This window comes from Fusarium solani (genome assembly GCF_023522795.1).
Source record: "Fusarium solani strain SB1 chromosome Unknown bctg00000001, whole genome shotgun sequence".
NCBI lineage: Eukaryota > Fungi > Ascomycota > Sordariomycetes > Hypocreales > Nectriaceae > Fusarium > Fusarium solani.
In genome coordinates, this window is record NW_027072156.1 from 5,651,483 (window position 1) to 5,670,534 (window position 19,052).

Here is a 19,052-nt window from a genome sequence, read left to right on the forward strand (position 1 = left end):
TTCCCACACCTGCTTTTAGTCTTGTCTGAAAACATTCAAAATCATGCAGAACATTTCTCACCGTGACTCCTTCCATTTGCCCCCTTTTGTATCCTTTGAATCGAGGTTTTCTGGCTTTTCATCTGACCATCATGTGACTGCTTGCTGCGGCTTCTGCAGCTCAGCCCACTGATGATGGCTTGCGTCACGTGAAGAGCGTGTGTTGGTAAGACTGAGCCTCGTCAACCCCGCACGAGGGTTGGGCCACCTTTGTCGTCAAAAACACCTGGAAGCGACTGCGATAGCCGGACCTGATGGCGGAAGCGCTCGGCGTCGCATCCAGCGTCATCGCTGTGGTTGATTTGTCCGCCAAGGTATTCTCCCTTTGTCTCCAGTATTCCCGAGAGGTGAAGAATGCCAAGGGCGATGTCGAACGGTTCCACAAAGAAGTCGCCGACTTCAAGACCACCGCAGAGCAAGTTCAGAAGCTTCTCAAAGAGCCCTGTGGGCAGCAGCTGGAAGCGTCTCAGCAGTTGGGTTCCGCGATCAACCATGGCCATGCAACACTGGAAAAACTCGCGCAGGAGCTCGAACCTTCGACGGGTCGTAAGGCGATGAGCCGCTTCGGGATACGCGCGCTCAAGTGGCCTTTCGAAAGCAAAGATATTGAGGGAACCATACAAAACCTTTCACGTTGTAGAAAAAATGTTCTGTTGGCACTGAATGTTGATCAGACGTGAGTGATATAGTCTGCGAGGCGATGCTTGAGTTGATGTTAATTCTATGTAGCGCAATCCTCCAGAAAGTCGACTATAATATCGCTCTCGACCGTTTGCCTATCGCCGAAGGAGCATCATTCGACTCCCATGCCGAAGAACACAACCCAACCTGCCTGCCAGACACTCGGGTTGATCTGCTGGAAGATGTATCTCGATGGATTGCTGACCCCAATTCAAAGACAATATACTGGCTGAACGGCATGGCGGGAACTGGAAAGTCGACTATCTCACGCACTGTCGCTCGGTCTCGGTCCAAGCAAGGTGATCTCGGTGCTAGCTTCTTCTTCAAGAGAGGAGAGACTGACCGAGGGAACTTGGCCAAATTTGTGTCTACCCTGGCCCACCAGCTGGCCTTGAGTATTCCAGCAGTTGCGCCATTCATCAAGAAAGCAATCGATACCGATTCAGCAATTGTTGGGAAAGCCGTACGAGAGCAATTCGACAAGCTCATTCGAGACCCATTGTCGGAAGCAGTGGAGACGTCAGCAAGCCCACCTTCGCTTGTTATTGTCATTGATGCGTTGGACGAGTGTGAGGGTGATGCCGACATTAAGCTACTTCTTGAGCTTTTTTCCAACGCACGCTCTACGGGCTCCTTACGTGTTCGAGTGCTTGTTACAAGTAGGCCCGAACTGCCCGTACGTCTTGGTTTTCATTCTATCGACGGCACCTATCAAGACCTGGTACTACATGAAATCCCACAATCGATCATTGAGCACGACATACTTGTCTTTCTTCGCCATGAGTTCGCCAACATTCGCAGAAACTTTAACAGCTTGGCAGAAGAAGAGCTGAAGCTGCCAATGTATTGGCCTGGGGAAACCAACCTCGAGAAGCTCACCATGGCGGCGGCGCCTCTCTTTATTTTTGCCGCGACTCTCTGCCGCTTCATCAACGACTCATGTCTTGGCAGTCCTGATGAGCTTCTACAGAGAGTACTTCATCTCACGGGCACTAGCCATGCCTCTAAGCTTGACATGACCTACTCACCAGTTCTGGAGCAACAAGTCGTCAACAGGTCAGGACGTGAGAGACGTGACGTCATCGAGAGCTTCCGTCTCGTCGTCGGCACTATCGTCACGCTGGCTAGCCCGTTGTCAATGCGCGCCCTGGCGCTCCTTCTCGATGTCCATATCGATAAAGTGTCGACGAGGCTAAAGGTGTTACATTCCGTTTTGGACGTGCCAAAGACTCTCAACTCCCCGGTGCGACTGCTACATTTGTCATTCCGAGATTATCTCGTCGATCCAGAGAACAGAGAGACGCTCGAGTTTTGGGTGGATGAGAAACTTGCTCACCGAAACCTGACAAAACACTGTTTGCGTCTTATGCGTGGCACTTTACACGAGAACATTTGCGGACTGTCTTTCCCAGGTATGCGTCGATCTGCGGTGGACGATGTGCAACTCGAGAAATGCATACCTCCACAACTTCAATATGCTTGTCTTTACTGGGTTCATCATCAGACCAAGGCTGATTTTGGGCCGAATGATAGCCGCGAGGTCTATGATTTCTTGACTACGCACTTTCTTCATTGGGTGGAGGTGCTGAGCTTGATGAACCGAGCCAGAGAAGGTCTCGACTCGCTCAGGTCGTTAGTGGATTGGCTAGAGGTAAGTGTCTAGCACACTGTGAAGTCTGACCACTGCTGACTCTTGTTAGAACCGAGGAGATTCGAGCCTCTCAAATTTTTTGGCTGATGCAGTTCGGTTCCTTCAGTCAAATTTCTCTGTGATCAATGACGCACCGTTGCAGATATATTCTTCTGCCCTGGTTTTCGCGCCAAAGAGGAGCCTCATCAGAAAGTCATTTGAGGATGGTGTTCCAGGGTGGCTAACTACTTGGCCGCAGGTCAAGGATGACTGGGATGCATGCTTGTTGACGCTGGAGGGCCATAGCGACCACGTCAGGTCAGTGGGGTTCTCGCATGACTCGACGATGGTGGCATCGGCCTCTTGCGACAAGACGGTACGGATCTGGAGTGCAAAGACGGGGAAATGCGAACAGGTATTAAAGGGCCATAGACACTGGGCCAACTCGGTGGTGTTCTCGCACGACTCGACGATGGTGGCATCGGCCTCTTGCGATGCGACGGTACGGATCTGGAATGCAAAGACGGGGAAGTGCGAACAACTGCTAGAGGGCCATAGCGACTGGGCCAACTCGGTGGTGTTCTCACACGACTCGACGATGGTGGCATCGGCCTCTTGCGATGCGACGGTACGGATCTGGAATGCAAAGACGGGGAAGTGCGAACAGGTATTGAAGGGCCATAGCGACGACGTCAGGTCAGTGGGGTTCTCGCACGACTCGACGATGGTGGCATCGGCCTCTTGCGACAAGACGGTACGGATCTGGAATGCAAAGACGGGGAAATGCGAACAGGTATTAAAGGGCCATAGCCACTGGGCTAACTCGGTGGTGTTCTCGCATGACTCGACGATGGTGGCATCGGCCTCTTGCGATGCGACGGTACGGATCTGGAATGCAAAGATGGGGAAGTGCGAACAGGTATTGAAGGGCCATAGCGACGACGTCAGGTCAGTGGGGTTCTCGCACGACTCGACGATGGTGGCATCGGCCTCTTACGATGCGACGGTACGGATCTGGAATGCAAAGACGGGGAAGTGCGAACAAGTGCTAGAGGGCCATAGCAACTGGGTCAACTCGGTGGTGTTCTCACATGACTCGACGATGGTGGCATCGGCCTCTAACGATAAGATAGTACGGATCTGGAACGCAAAGACGGGTAAGTGTGAACAAGTGCTGGAGGGCCATAGCGATCAGGTTAGCTGGGTGGTATTCTCGCGCGACTTAACGAAGGTGGCATCAGCCTCTGACGATAAAACGGTACGAATCTGGAATACGCAGAGCGGGAACTGCGAGCAGGTACTGGGGGCCCACAGCGGCAAAATCTCCTCGGTGGTGTTTTCATACGACTCGAAGATGGTAGCATCGGCCTCTAGCGATGAGACGGTACGGATCTGGAACGTGGAGACGGGCGAGTGCAAGGAGGTGATTTCAGTGAAGGACTATTCCAAGGGACTGTCGTTTACCGCTGACAGTCGTGGTCTTATCACAAGTACTGGCATCATTCCCCTAACCGACCGGCCAATGTCATCCACTAATATTGCTACGCGATCGCGATATGCGACGGCCTCATTCCTTAGATTGAGGGGCGACACTTGGATCACGATGGGAGGAAAGGACTTGCTTTGGCTGCCTGCAGAATGTCGTGGTGGGAAGATAGCCGTCTCAGCAAGCTCGGTTGTGGTGGGTTGTGGGTCGGGGAGGGTTATTGTCTTGGGATTTTCGGATTCTAAACTAGCGGAACCCTAATGATGAGAAGACATTTGGCTCTTGAAATAGTTCCCTTGCCGAGCATGGAGCATGGAGCAGACTACTACAGTACCGTACGCCGTAGGCATCAGTTGTTGTCTATGTATTACTGCATAGCATCGCGAGAGCTTCATGGTTAGTATGAGAGAGTCGGGGAGCTAGTTGGGTCGGAAGTCAGGGCTTATTCTAGACGCATGGTGTTGGATGGAAGATGATAGATGTTAGTATTTCTACGTCTACAAGTGGTTGATGACAGCACATGACAACGACAGTCATTTTGAGTAGGTGGGGTACACCGTAGATTATCAACCGTTTTGATGACGCATGGTGCACTGTCTCAGCCACATCCATCAGCCACGGCAGGGTCCGTGCTCAAAAACTTTACGTTGAAAGCTGGGCGGCCTCTCGAGGTGGCCGCCACTGTAGATGTGTCACGTTTCACAATCGGAAGACTGCTTAAACGAGTCCGCTGGACCAAGAAAGTCACACAGAACGTCGCCAAAGAACGTAACCAGGATCTACGAGACGATTACATCGAACGACGATCCCATTATAAGGCTGAACAGATGATATTTATTGATGAAAGCGGGAGCGATCGTGGACTGGCGATACTGGGACGTGGTTACGCTCCTAAAGGGGTGACACCCGTCCAGTTCAAGCGGTTTCATCGCGGCAAGAGAGTACAAGTACTACCAGCATACACGCTGGATGGTGTCATTTATTGCGAGGTGTATCAAGAAAACACTGATGTTCAAGTCGTCGAGGGGTTTCTCGAAAGACTGCTGCCATTCTGTGGTAGATATCCAGAGCCGAAGTCCGTCATCTTCATGGACAACGCCTCCTTTCATTTCTTCTCCCCACAGCTCAAGGAGAAACTTGCTGAAGCTGGTGTGATCATCGAATACCAACCGCCGTATTCGCCAGACTTGAATCCCATCGAGTACCTGTTCGGTTCCGTCAAGAATCGCATTAGGAAGAGATGCCGGGAGGACGAAGATCTCATACAGGGCGACTTCAAGTCGTACCTACAGATGCAGGTCAGAGTTGTAGGTCAGGACAGAAGGATCGCAAAGGGTCACTTTAGGAAAGCGCAGATTTATTTTGACTAGCCTGGTGTGAAAGGAAGTGAAATAAATGCCATTCTCTGCCCATCATCTTGCGTTGTTGTCCCTTTCACGCTCCCGGAAGTACCGTGGAATATCGCAAACATAATGCCATGCTATGCCTTGTGGTATGCCGTGCTTGATGTAGAACCAAAACATTCTCTCTGGGTTGCTAGCAATCATGTCAAGATCAATGCAGTGCGCCAAAGACAACTCCTGCACCGCGGTGTAATGTTCCCGATGTTCTTCGGTGCTGACTTGGGACCGCTGCCAGACGCCGTATGCTATGAGTGCCCCTTCCCTGGGCAGATCATACTTCACGAGAGGGGTGGTTGGGAAAGCCATCCTGGGGGTTGCTGGGCTGTTAGGTGTATTTTGATGGCAATGAACGACTGTCACGCCGGTCGGCGAGCCGACCGAGTCTCGCCGCCGCCGCTTGCGACCTTGCGTCTTCTCGCGTTCTTCCCGTTCCCTTTCTTCCCAGTCGCGCTCGTCGTCCACTACCAAACGACGGAATTCATCGGGAACATCATCGTGCCCATCCAATTTTTTTCCGGCCTGTAAATGATCGGCGAGCATCTTCACGTGGTGTGGCTGCAGACGGTGATGTTTGCCTTGATTTTGCCAGCAATGGTCTCCTTTTGTACAGGGTGGCCCAGGGCAGCGCATAAGAGCGTATGCCTTCCTGATGCATGCTCCTCGGCCTGCGCCGGCCGTCCTGGCTTCCAAATCTTCTTGTTGGTTGGCTGTCGCCCCTCCTCTGCTAGATTTGCTGGGTTCCACGGACTGATAATTGAACGTAACCGTAACGGTGATCTTCTTGCCATCATTTAGAAACTTACTCCATTCCCGGAGCTGCTTCGCGACAAATGACCAGTCAACGTCTAATTTTGGAAATCGCTTCGTTATCTTGCCTGTCTTACGGTCGGTCACGGACAAGATGAGCTTCGTCCCGTCCGCTTTCCAGGGCTTATCCATACTCGCAGCAGTCACTTTCGGCTCAAGGACATGTTTCCAGAACTTGCGCGGCGAGATCACGATGTCCAGCTCCGATTCGCCAGCTTGCGCTCTATTCTTTGCAATTAACTTCCATTCCACATTATAGCGTATCGTTGGTTGGCCTTCGTACGACTGGCCTGGTTTCCAGTCAGCAAATGGAACGAAGGTTAAGGCACTCCCGGCGGGCCTCAGCGAGCTTCTTGGTGCGAAGGCTGCTGGCTGAGACTCTTCGCTATCGGACGTTGGAAAATCGGAGTTGCTCGCATCGTCACTGGGCCAGTCGTTCGCAGTCTCGCTCTGATTCATGATTGTTGCCACATCGCAGAACGCTGCCTGGGCGTTTCTCGCAGGTTCGCCGTTGCCGCCAACGGGCCACAAAGGACACCTGTCCTCCCCCGTCCTTCGCATTCCAACGGGTTCTCCGGCCTTCTACGACCTCATGTCACGTGATTACCAGAAAAATGTCAAAAGTTGGCAGTAAAGCCGGTACTGATGGCCAAAAATTTTTTAGATGAAGCTATTCAGAGTCTTAAACTTCCCTGTAGAGCCGAAAAGCAAGGTTTCGGCCTTGAAATGCGACCTGATGCAGACTTGTGGCAACATCTTGCATGCAGTGGTTGAGGATCCCCCTGAACTAGGAAAAATGGAGGTGTACGTACCCTAACGGCTGAAGGAAGGTACCGGGGATAATCACTCGCACTGCTTTTATGTGGGTCAATATGTGGGGTAAGAGTGGTACTTATAGATACTTGGAAAGACTTCTGGAGCTCAGCCAGTAATGACTGTCAGTGGAATCCACACACATTTTGAGTCCACTTTTTAGCCCCATGCTGACTTGCAAAGTATTTTTCTGTATCTCAAAGTCTCCTCTAGCTTTTCTAGAAGAGACTTTTTATAGAAAGAGGCAGATATCCGTGCTCTCAACTGTATGCCATGGGGTGCCATTTAGTTTATGCGAGGCGTAATATAGCCGGTGGTGATTACGTAGTAATATATTATAACCAATAGCCAACATGTCAGCAGTGGGACGCAATAAGGAACAAATTACACATACGATCAGCCTCTCGCTTTCATGACTATCCTTGATATTCTAGTAGGACGCGAGTGGCGGAAGTGTTGCCAATCCGATTCAGATTGACGATGATACAGAAACCTTTTTACAGGCCATCGGCAAGACCAGGCCCGCCATGGGTCCGCCTGTGAACACGGCAAACACAGCAACAATTTTAGACGCCAAATCTGACTATTGGGAAACTGTTGGAGATCACAAGTGTGAGGCGACCAAGGCGGTGGCAAGGTGTGGAAGAAGGAGGAATATTCTACAAGAGATCATGCCTGTACATAAACAGTGGTTCCCCTACTGCACTTTTAGGATGAATTAAGCAATTGTCATCTTCTCATTTCAACAGAAACATTCGCATCGAGTTATCATTTTTTCCGGAACGTATGGCAAAGAAACAGCCTCTAGAGCCCCTGTGCCAACAGCACACTCACCCCACAACCATCAGGCTCAGCAGGCCAGAAGGCGCAGAAGGCGCAGAAGCTGTTCAAAGGCGAGAAAAGTCCAGTGGAGAATAAAATAGAGATAGAATATGACAATATTGGAATAGTGGCGTTGTATTAATAATAGACCATAGTCGCGTTAGTGATGTGTTGAAAGCTATTAAGTGTAACCAAGTTGTATTGATAGCCGAGGAGCCATTATAGGAAAGCGCGAATTAGTGTTAATACATACTAATGGTTTCCTTGTGTCGACTAGGGTCGACTCCACTCGAAAGGATAGCATTCTACTTACTGTAGTGACTTCATCCAAAGAACATGCTGAATGCATTACGTAGGATATGAGATAATACATGCTGACCTTGTGGCCATAAGCGGACGTTCTTAATGGCAGTAAGCGACAACGGCAGCCATCCGGGGAGGTGGGGTTAAGTCATCACAGTCTCGCCATGACACGAGCGCACTGCAGCTGCAGGGAATTTGAATGTCATGCAAATCGCCCGGCCTGCGGTACAGTACCTCTGACACCACATTAGCTTTTAAAGTAACTTTCTGTATCTCAGACACACTCTGGCAAGGTACAGTAGATAAAGACCGTGTTGTCTTGGATAGGAAAATGAACGTTCCCTTTACTGTAAGCGTGGCTGAAGGGCACTTTATATAATTACCACCTCTCATACTAGATGAAGCTCACATACCGCCGCCGCTGGACAATTGGGGCGGGTGTCGTCACCACTGTCTTCGCTCTTCTCCGGCTTCGTAGTCGCAACTACATGCCAACTATGCCGCAACCCCCCACCGCTGCCGATATTGATTGGTCCCGCTTCGCCTATACTCTGTACGCCACGGACAGCGAATATCTCTGCAACTCAGTCATGATCCTGGAGGCCCTGCATCGCCTTTCGAGTCGCGCCGACCGTTTAATAATGTATCGCTCTGAGATGTTTCGTTTAGAAAACGCCGGCAGCAGTGACGCCCGCCTTCTGATCAAAGCCCGTGACGAGTACGACGCCAAGCTCGTCCCCGTCCCTGTACTCCATAGACGCGGCGCGGACAGTAAGTCGTGGTCTCCCTTCTACTTATACACGCTTCTCAACAAACATTTCACTAAAGTTACCTTGCCCGCCAGGTACATGGGCAGATTCATACACCAAACTCCACGCGTTTAATCAAACTCAATACCGCCGTATACTATTCATGGACTCCGACTCTGTAATGTTAAAACATATGGACGAGCTATTCTTCTTACCATCATCACCGGCAGCCATGCCACGAGCATATTGGCTGCTCCCGGGCAGTGAGATTCTCTCCTCTCACCTCATGCTAATTGAACCCTCTCGGGCAGAGTTCGCCCGTGTCATGGAGAGGGTGGGCTTGGCTACGAGCAATGAGTATGACATGGAAATTGTTAACTACCTCTATCGCAAGAACTCCATTGTCCTCCCGCATCGTCCGTACGGTATGTTGACGGGCGAGTTCCGCAACGAGAACCACACCTTGTACCTCGGTTCTGATCGTGAACCGTGGGATGCCATCGCGGCGTACCACGAAGCCAAGTTCATCCACTTTTCCGACTGGCCAATCCCGAAACCTTGGCTGCACATACCTGAGAAGCTACGCCTGGAAATGCAACCAAGGTGTATCATGACCTGGGATGGAGCCGAGGACTGTACATCCAAGGATGTGTGGAACTTGTTATACTCATCTTTTCGGACAAAGCGGAAGGTAACGAAGAAGCCCTATGAGCCATTCTCCTCCATGCTCTGACACGATAACAGGAAGTTTGTGGCTAAAGCGATAGCATTGTTACGGAAAGTTCATACTAGCTTGGCCCTTGGGCCTTGGCGTAGCGCTTCTCTAGTCTAGAGACCGGCACTATGGTGAAATAGGCCCAGTCGGTATTGCCGTTTCCAAATCAGCATTCCACCTGCTCCTCATGCTATCGAAGCCCTCTATACAGGATAAATTTCAAGACATTCGCCAGTATTACAGACTGCTATTGGCCCAGATTCAAGGCCGAAGGTATGGCTCCTCGGTTGCCCCAAACAATCATGACCATCTCTTAAAATCATCGGATGAACGGATATTTCCAAATAAGCCCCCTTACTTTCTACAGTAATACATCCGTGTTCGAACCTGTGTGTCCAGGACTTGATTGTACCACTTGGGTTGATTGATAATGGTCTAGGCAGAAGAGAGTCACTGTATAGTGCGGCGGACAGGTCTTGGGACTGGCGATCTTCGGCTTGGCTGCGTTCAGGCCATTGCTCTTGAGTATGGCCGTCTTCGACACCATTAGGGCCAAGGTTTTGCCTCGAACTGTGAATAGAACACTGACAAGCAACAGATAAGATAGGGGAGTCACCCTCGGTGGAAATTCTATGCAAGGGGGGCGTGATTGTCCGTTTCTCGTTGTTAGGTCTCCTGGAGACCGACTTCGTTAAGTAGAGGGGTGACGGTGTCTCACAACGCGCGTCAGAGCTCTGAAGCTTGGGCGATTTAGGGTGGGACTGAACATCACTCTCGGTATTTGAAACGTTGCCAAAGCGTTGATCAGCCGGGGGCTGCCTAACCCTTGGCGGAGATATTGAGGGCGTTGGAGGGAGCGTTGACCTTCTTTTTCTGGTAATCAGAGACAGCACCATGGTGTCTATAGGCCGTATATGATAAAATAAAAGGGTTGGACCTTAGAAGGCTGCCGGGTCCTATATTTCAATAGTGTGTACATTTGGCCGGAACCTTGATGATTCCCACACTCTTATATATATATACACATAGACCTAAGGGGCAAGGTCCTATTTTTAGAATACAAATAAACACATACTCTTAATATCTTTTAGAGAGAGTTAGATATATAATAAATGTTATTTTTAGTAAAGAATCTATATATATCCTTGGAGAGCATCTAAAATAAGTAAATGCTACTAGGTTATTAGGGATAATATGTATACTAGGGCCTATTAATAAACTTAGTTTAGTACTAGGAACTCTGTCTTATTTTTATCCCTTCTATCATACCTAGCCCCTAGGCATTCCCCTTATCCACATAAAACACCAGCATAATGCTTTTGCAAAACGCATAAGTAAGGTGAGCCAAGCGATAATAAGACACGACGGCGCAATTTAGATTAGCAACATAAACAAGATCGGCCTAGAGAGACCAAGGGTAAATCAGATAGCGTAATAAGAATGAGGAGCGCCCAGCATACCGCCTGGATTCAGTTCGGCGACCAAGAAAATGTGGTATCGGTTAGCAAAACTTCCTGTCTCGAGGATCGGCTTGCCTTTGCCAGTGGAAGGCCTTCACTGGTACTCTTTGTTGGCGGCAAGGCGAAAGCACGAACCATTTCGAAGCTAGCCACCCCAAGCCCAAGGGCCCCCTGGAATGACGCTGTCATTCACCTGAGGCCACAAAAGGGTGTCCGCCGTGAATGCCCCATACTCTTTGCGGACGGCCCAGTACCCTGCCTAGCGAACCTCCCGAAAAAGCTGGAAGATGACACACTACCCTGGAAAAGCGCGGATGCTACCGACGCAGTCACAGCACTCTACTCGCGGGTCTTCACGCCCCTCGCCGACATCGTCTGTGTTTTCCTTAGTGACTTCGGTGATGGATGGGATGGGCTGGCTCAATTCATAGCTTGTTGGTTGCGCTTCCGGCCAAAAGCAAACCACACAACGCTCCGTCCTGTGCTCCTTATTGTCGTAAGCTCTCCGCAATGGACAGAACAAAAAATGGCGGAGATCCTAGAGGAAAGGTTGAAACAAAAGACCGGGGTTAGAATTCAGTCAGGTTTCGACAGGGTGGCGTTCTATAATACCGCACACCCTATACTCTTTCAAACGTCCCTTCAGTCAGAGTGCACTTCGATACAAGAACTGCGGGAGAAGAAAGGCCTACTCTTTGATAAGAATCATTTCAACATTTTGTGCGATAGAGCGTATAGCTCATTTACCCAGCAGTCTGATTTCAACCATATCGATGCTTTATTATCAAATGTCCCCAGAGGAGCGAATATCGCCAGGGGGGTTGAGGAATTCCTGAGACACTTACGAGACGAGGATCAATGCAGGCAATTCGGCCTTCCCATGGTTGCTTCTGCAATCGTCCTCGATGCATTCCCCATGGGAATGCACGGTAAGTGCCACCCGTCTGAGCGAACCAGTTATAACTGTACCCTAACCGCAAACACTGCAGGCTTCCATGCCAGTCACGTTTTCCGAGAAATGTATGAAAAAGATTGGGAGAAGATCAGCGAACGGTTAGGGCTTGACCGCAGCCTCGTGATCACGCTAAGACACGTCATCGAGGAACGATATTCGCCCGGTTCTCACGCTAGTATCCCATTGGCGCATGCAAAACTAGCACAATCTTTTTCTCGAATTTGGGAGACCTTGAGTATCGATGGCCTCTGCCTCATGTGCCTCTGCAGCTGTAGGCCGGCATTGTTCAGCCTGCCATGCGGACACTCGTTCTGCGAGACAGACATCCGGAGATTCGGGCGAAGAATGGGCCGGCGTAGGTTTCGTATTGATGTTTGCTTCTTATGCCAAAAGAAGGCGGACTTAGTCTTCATATTGAAGCCCAAGACCAAAGGCGTCAGCCTGCTGAGTATCGATGGCGGTGGCGTGCGTGGCGTGATTCCTCTCACAAACCTCAAAGGCCTCCAGGACGAGCTCGGCAAGTACCTCGGAGATTTCTCCGTCCAAACACTGTTTGATCTTACCGTGGGTACCAGTTCCGGTTCGTGCTCTCCTGGCCAAAGTGGCTCCATCTTTCCGTCTCTGAAGCTGACAGTCACAGGTGGACTCATCGCTTTGGCCATCTCGCTCCTCGGAATGCCCATCGAGGAGTGTCTGAGGTCCTTTCAGGAGCTTTCACGGCACGCCTTTCGCCCGCGATTCGCCCGCTGGCCAGGCACCCTTTCAAGCTTTGCTAACATGCTCTTTGCGATTCTAGCAGGGTCAGTTTATCCCGGCAAGAATCTAGATGCGCCTCTGAAGAATCTTTTCGGGTCAGACACTACGCTACACAGCCATCTGCTGCCGGGGAATATGCGTGGAGCCAAAGTCGCCGTTACAGTGTCAGAGAAGTCAGCACACTACAGCGAACCGCAGGCATGTATCATCGCAAACTTTGCCCATGACAATAGTCGCAAGCGCCATTCTCCATACGAGGATATTCACCCAGAATCTTCGCAGAAGAGGATGAGGCTATGGGAAGCGTAAGGATAAAGCATCTGACGTCGGCAGAACATCATGCTGATATGTATTGGGCAGTGGACGCTGTACGAGCAGCGCTCCGTGGTATGTTCTTAGTGACCCCCAGCGGTGCCGTATCCCATGTCTCGTGAGGTTACATTAACAGGTTCAAGGTATTTCCCACCCCATCAGAGGGGTGCATCGGCATATCTCGATGGTGGGATGTGGAGAAACAATCCAGTAGATGTGGTTGAGCGGGAGGCAAGGCATCTCTGGCCCGAACTCCCAGAGGCTGACCTTGTGTTGACCCTTGGGACCGGCTACAATGGTGATGAAAGAGAGGTTCTGCCCGTGCCATCTTCAGTTCCAAAGGACGGTCGAAGCTGCAAATCGTGGATGGGCCAGAAGGCATGGAGTTGTGTGAAAGCCATCTTCACTTCCTACTCTAACAGTGTGGTAATGGACGGCCATAAGTTTCACTGCCTTCTCAGCGATACTTGCCGAAACCGAAACCGACCTTACTGCCGCATTGACACTCAGCTCTCTGACCCAGTACCGGCCCTTGATGACGTCGGGTCCATGACAAAGCTCATGGATTCGACAAGCCGGCAGTGCAGTGGGAAGATCAAATCAGTCGCACAGTCCTGCATTGCTAATCTGTTCTACGTCGAGCTTCTACGGGAGCCGTTCCGAGACCGTGGTGGGTTCTGGGCAGAGGGTCATATCCTCTGTAACGTTGATGAGAAGGAATCCTTGAACCGCCTGATCAACACGCTGGCTCGTGAAGGGTATAAGTTCCAGGTTGGCCGACAGATGATGCCAATCATGAGAAAACACTGCTTCGAGACGGTCGAGCAGGAGTACCAAATGCATTTCAGCCTCACGCTTGACAAGATGGATAGCCCTTTCCACGTATTTCTCTGCGCACCTGACGGGGTAAGCCGCCCCGTCAGCGCCTCACCGTTCACCCTGCGCAGCCTGCTGAAAACGCAGAACTGGGATAGCATGCTCCATTTTGACAAGACGAGGCTCCTGGAGAACATCAGCGGCGGCCTATGTCTGGATGAGCAAGTGAGGGGGGATGGCGTTTATCTTTCAGCAGCGTAAGCATACCACATGCTTAGTTGCCGGCAACGTAGCTAAATACGTAACTGGGATGCCGAAGAAGTCCAAGTCAGCGAGATAATGTACTTCTAGGGGCAGCATAGAACCTTGCTTACGCGCTAATTGCGTTAAATAGTTCACTAGGATCAGCATATTTAGAGTCAGAGCTAGCACTATATACTACACACTCACTTTTCGCTCAACCTAAGCGCTTGCTAAGTATGAGATTATCTGAGTACAGCTGCCGCCCAATATATAATGACTAGCCTTCAAAGCACCCCAAGAAAAAGAAACAGAGTGAATGATAATTTCATAAGAGCAGTTTGGCGGATAATGAGGCGCTGCGATGGAATTAGGGAGCGTTATGGGGCCGACGTTTACATACTCCTAAGACGAAATGGTCGGCATTACGAATACAATTCATCCGTTGATACTGCATTTCCAACCCCGTTTGAAGAGATAGTGGGTATTTCTTTAAGAGCCCTAAGAGCGAGCTTTGAATGCTGATGAGAACATAGGAGAAAGTATATCCCGTTGCTGTTAGGAAGACTCCAGAGAGCCTTTAGAACTTGAGGTTGAATATGTTGAGTCAGGCGGACCAAATAGCTATGATTTTATGTCCCCATTTTATCATGGTGGCCCTAACATCGCATTGCAACCGCCTGCAGCCATCATGATACATACACATCAGGAGTTAGATGAAGATAGTGCCATCTCGAATAGAAAAATAAAGCTGCTCTTTACTGTGTACACACGATCTGAGTCGACCCGTGCTTTGTTTATCAGCTGGGAACAGTCATTTGAGCGCAATCTGCAATGCGGGGGCACTTTTTGGTACGTTAATGTTGTTTATACACCCTCTTCTTCTTGCAAATTTGTCTCAGCAGGATGATTTCCTCCATTAGGCCCTCAATTCTCCGCTCCTGTCTTCTCAACTTCCGCTCAAGGCATTCAATGTAGCGTTTTTGTATCTTATGCTGCTTCATCCCGCAGCTAGGTTCCGTTTGGACCATCGATGCCTCTTGTCTGCAAGAGACTCGGCTCCGTTTTACCCCAACTCGGCAATAACGATAGATTTGCAGTCCTGAGAGGAGATACATCCTTATCCTCTGGGCGATAGAAACCATCTTTAAGTGTCTAGGGTAATATCCAAGGTTTCTAATAAAACTTGAGATAATCTCTCTACAGTACATATACTAAATAGTGCAGTATCTAGTAAATAGACCAAAGTTATACCAATATCTTAACCTAGTACAATATTATATATATTCTAAATAGCTATTAGAGCACTTATTTTAGATTTTAAAAATCCTAATAATAGCAGAACACTATTTATAGTTAAATCTTATTATAACTTGGCAAGTCTAATTTTAGAATCTTGATTTTTTTCATAATATAGATCTAGCAAGCTTTATAATACGTATATATGTAGCCTAATTCAATTCCAAACTAATTAAACATGTATCCCCTGGCTTTCTATATATCTGACAGTTTCCACATCAATGCGAGGGGTCTATAAGCCCGCAGTCAATTGCTGGCTCCTCGTCCCTCGGCATCTGCAGTCTTGCTCAATATGCTAGGGGACACCCCGATTCGAAACGGCCTCCTCCTTGACCTCCCAGAATTAAAGGACCTTCGTCTTTCTCCTACTAGCACTTATTCTATACGTAGATCTTCATTGCGCCAGCGATCGCCTGGCACCTTAGGCTTTCTTTGCCTGGTCAATTTCATTTGTGCCGTCGATGGTACTATCTTAGTTGGCGCCCTCTCCGTTTGTGCCCGTCTTTCGCCCCTGATATGAGCTCGCTAATTCCGCTTTCCTGTAGATCATTTCATCAGACCTGGGGTCCTCAACTGCGGAAGGCTTTTGGGTTGGAACCTCGTACCTTCTCGCGTCGGCGACCTTCCAGCCCCTCTGGACGGCCTTAGCCCGCGTCTTGGGGAATGCGCCTCTGATGGCTTGTGCGCTCGGCTTCTTTACCGTTGGTACTAGCCTTGCATCTATGGCCAAGAGCACGGCGCTTCTGTTAGCAGCTAGAGCTATCCAAGGCCTGGGTGGTGGCGGTATTCTTGCTCTGACCTATGTGATCACGGCAGAGATGTCGAGCCCCCCTGACCGTGGCAGGTGGCTTGGCTTGATCTCAAGCCAGTGGGCCATCGGAAGTACGATAGCGCCTTCAGTAGGAGGAGCTCTAGCGCAATACGCTGACTGGCGGTGGATTTTCTGGCTTAACCTTCCTTTCTCTGTGTTGGCCTTCATTCTGATTCCTTTTCTCCTCCGCCCTCACGGGGGTTTGCTTCCCGGGGTCCGTCGGGATCTCTTAGCACTTGACTGGCTGGGTGCTTTTGCTCTGGTATGTTCAATCGTAGGCTGTTTAGTGCCGCTTACACTGGGTAATATTTCACTCGCTTCCATCGACCATCACGACACTGTCCCGCTAATGACATAATTCGACTAGGTGGCGTCTCTTTTGACTGGGCCTCAGCTGTAATTCTGGCCCCTCTCGGCGTTGGCATCGTATGCCTTGTGTTCTTTGTGTTTTACACGGTGGCATACTCAAAAAACCCATTCCTGCGATTATCGCTATTCTGTGACACCACAGCCATGGCAGCGTACTTCTCTGCCTTCATCCACGGCACCCTGGTGTATTCTCTCATGTACTACCTTCCAATATACTTCCAGATCGCCCATGACTATTCCCCGAGCAGGTCTGGCATCGCTCTCTTGCCATGGACGATGACAATTGGGGCGGCATCTCTCGCTGTCGGCTTTCTGATATCCAAGCGGGATAGGTATGCCTTCCACGCTTGGCTTGGCTGGGCTGCGGCTACAGGCGGCATCGGGATGCTCTTGAGTCTCCAGAGAGGCACCTCCGTCTACGCGTGGCTTGCGTCAAGCTTGGTCGGTGGAATCGGCCTGGGCATGGCATTCAGCGCCGCAGCATCTGCAGCCCAAGCCGCCGCATCGGACACTGATGTGCCACTCGCCGGTGCAATGTTCTGCTTTCTTCGAAGCATAGGTCAGGCCGTCGGCGTCGCGGCAAGCGGTAGCGTCTTTCAAAATGCATTTCGGCACGCGATCGAGGAGACGAAGCAGTATGCAGCATTTGCCCGTCAATGGACGAGAGATTCATCCAGGATCTACCGCATCACCAGAATGTCATCAAGCTTAGAGGCACGAAAAGTTCGGGACGTAGTCGCATCCGCCTATATCGACGCCTTATGGCAAATCTGGCTGGTTTTAACCGTCTTTTCGGCATTGGCTATGCTGGCTAATATAGCATGGTTTCGAGACCAACCAAGGCAGAATCGGGCACGTCGAGATTTCCCACCCATCAAACTCCTGGGACTCGAAACGGCTGAAGCCAACTTTGATCACATCGCCCCCGATCTTCTGCCCTGCAAGCCGAGCCGCCCCCATTAACTCCTTATTTCATCCTTCTTGCGGAAGTCCATCATAGCTGTTCATTTCATTACATCTCCCACTGCGTTCTTGGATGATGGTGTTGGTCGAAGGCATCTATGCTTAGCCCGTGTCGAGAAGGGCCTCGGGTCTGGAAATGACCTCTCCTACATAGGAAATAGAATGTCAGACGAGGTCAATTCATCTTTCCTTCTTCAAGACAAGGGCATGTGTTTACATATATACACGTATAATCTTTCTGCAAATTTGTGCAGGAATGGAATACTGGATAAAGGGTCTATAGTTTAGTCATGAGATGGCGTTTTTCAAAGCAATTAGGGGTGTAAGCTCAAGTGAAGCAGTATAAATGTCATGCGACGCCAGGTCTGCCTTGTTACTTATATGGTCTATAATCACACCCTTCTTATACTTTTATATTTCGTCACGTTAAAATGCTGACGTCGGGGATAATACCTACTGCTAGGTACGAGGTAAATAAGCATCATCAGCAATTAAGGAGGTCGAGCACACTATACCATCATATTACATATATAATCGATAAACCTCTGCCATATAATTGACCACTATAGTAGGCAATAGACTACTCCCGTAGAGCTTTGGCACATACTTTGCAACCCTCTACAGATGAGTATGAACCCCGAAGACGAAGATCAAGACGCGGTGATGGGTGATCAAGAAGTTGGTCCAGCCCACGAACAGGTTTGAAGTGCACATGCGGCTGACAAGGTTTATTAGGATGACAACAAATGCAAAGTGGGATCTGATACGATTTCGAGCCGTCTCGCTACCGTTGAAGAAGAAGCCCAGTTGCTCCGCGATAAGCTCGCAGATCTAGAACGGCAACATGATGCTATCAAAAACGAACCGAAATCACCGAGCGTTGCGGCATCGACCGATGACGAGCCGGGGATGATCAAAGAGCCTCAGACCACTGAAGGTGTCGTAGAAGACGTTCCTGCCGCCTCGGCTGATGCCCGGAGCATCTATATCGGCAATCTCAGCCCATCCACAGGGGTCGAAGACATCCATACCTGCCTCCAGGGTTGCGGCCGAATCAAACGTATAACAATCGTGCGGGATATACAAACTCGCAGGCCAAAAGGGTATGAATCCTCGCAAGTTGTCAAAACTCGTCCTTTATGACTCTACCGTAGACAAACACGTGGATACTGACGGACCACCTCGAAGCTACGCTTTCCTCGAGTTCTCGAGTCCCAACTCTGTGAGAGGAGCCTTAGAGCTTGATGGAACGCGACTTAGAGGGAGACCTGTGAGGATTCGGATTAAGAGAAAAAACTATCCTGGGTTTGGCCGACTAAGGGACCGTTATGGGGGATATGGACCCAGGCGAGGTGCCAGTCGGTATCGATGGTAGCCTGACCAGCAGTAACCCTGCCCTATATCCAGCTATCAGGCTATAAATAGATCGATATAAGCAGGAGTTGCTTCCGTGAAACATCGCAATCTAGATATTATTATCCATTTATATTAGTCACTATATGTCCTCGAACAAATGATATATGCCCTTATTTTCCGTCTATATGATTATTTGCCAGCATCTTTCACTACCCAGAAGAAAGCTCGACTTCGCTTAAGGCCTTTAGGCTTGATATCGTCCTCCGT

At 49.9% G+C, this 19,052-nt stretch overlaps 7 protein-coding genes across 7 annotated transcripts; 5 read left to right on the top strand and 2 right to left on the bottom strand.

Annotated features, from left to right (window-relative positions):
* Nucleotides 1-293: 293 nt before the first annotated feature.
* Nucleotides 294-2,458, top strand: MRS44_003906 (uncharacterized protein; the record flags this gene model as incomplete). The annotated part of the gene is made up of 3 exons (XM_065623464.1): nt 294-715; nt 769-2,375; nt 2,421-2,458. The coding sequence occupies 3 exons, from the start codon at nt 294-296 to the stop codon at nt 2,456-2,458; spliced, it is 2,067 nt and encodes a 688-aa protein (XP_065479536.1).
* Nucleotides 2,459-2,473: 15 nt separating this feature from the next.
* On the bottom strand, nt 2,474-3,536 carry MRS44_003907 (uncharacterized protein; the record flags this gene model as incomplete). The annotated part of the gene is made up of 2 exons (XM_065623465.1): nt 2,474-3,340; nt 3,474-3,536. The coding sequence occupies 2 exons, from the start codon at nt 3,534-3,536 to the stop codon at nt 2,474-2,476; spliced, it is 930 nt and encodes a 309-aa protein (XP_065479537.1).
* Nucleotides 3,537-3,704: 168 nt separating this feature from the next.
* Nucleotides 3,705-5,206, top strand: MRS44_003908 (uncharacterized protein; the record flags this gene model as incomplete). Its single annotated transcript, XM_065623466.1, has 2 exons — nt 3,705-4,038; nt 4,491-5,206. The coding sequence occupies 2 exons, from the start codon at nt 3,705-3,707 to the stop codon at nt 5,204-5,206; spliced, it is 1,050 nt and encodes a 349-aa protein (XP_065479538.1).
* A 42-nt stretch (nt 5,207-5,248) lies between these two features.
* On the bottom strand, nt 5,249-6,505 carry MRS44_003909 (uncharacterized protein; the record flags this gene model as incomplete). Its single annotated transcript, XM_065623467.1, has 1 exon — nt 5,249-6,505. The coding sequence occupies one exon, from the start codon at nt 6,503-6,505 to the stop codon at nt 5,249-5,251; it is 1,257 nt and encodes a 418-aa protein (XP_065479539.1).
* Nucleotides 6,506-8,315: 1,810 nt separating this feature from the next.
* Nucleotides 8,316-9,466, top strand: MRS44_003910 (uncharacterized protein; the record flags this gene model as incomplete). Its single annotated transcript, XM_065623468.1, has 3 exons — nt 8,316-8,333; nt 8,383-8,755; nt 8,829-9,466. The coding sequence occupies 3 exons, from the start codon at nt 8,316-8,318 to the stop codon at nt 9,464-9,466; spliced, it is 1,029 nt and encodes a 342-aa protein (XP_065479540.1).
* Nucleotides 9,467-10,888: 1,422 nt separating this feature from the next.
* Nucleotides 10,889-14,008, top strand: MRS44_003911 (uncharacterized protein; the record flags this gene model as incomplete). The annotated part of the gene is made up of 4 exons (XM_065623469.1): nt 10,889-11,404; nt 11,555-11,837; nt 11,898-12,924; nt 13,075-14,008. The coding sequence occupies 4 exons, from the start codon at nt 10,889-10,891 to the stop codon at nt 14,006-14,008; spliced, it is 2,760 nt and encodes a 919-aa protein (XP_065479541.1).
* A 1,570-nt stretch (nt 14,009-15,578) lies between these two features.
* On the top strand, nt 15,579-17,429 carry MRS44_003912 (uncharacterized protein; the record flags this gene model as incomplete). Its single annotated transcript, XM_065623470.1, has 3 exons — nt 15,579-15,776; nt 15,832-16,297; nt 16,465-17,429. The coding sequence occupies 3 exons, from the start codon at nt 15,579-15,581 to the stop codon at nt 17,427-17,429; spliced, it is 1,629 nt and encodes a 542-aa protein (XP_065479542.1).
* Nucleotides 17,430-19,052: the final 1,623 nt, after the last annotated feature.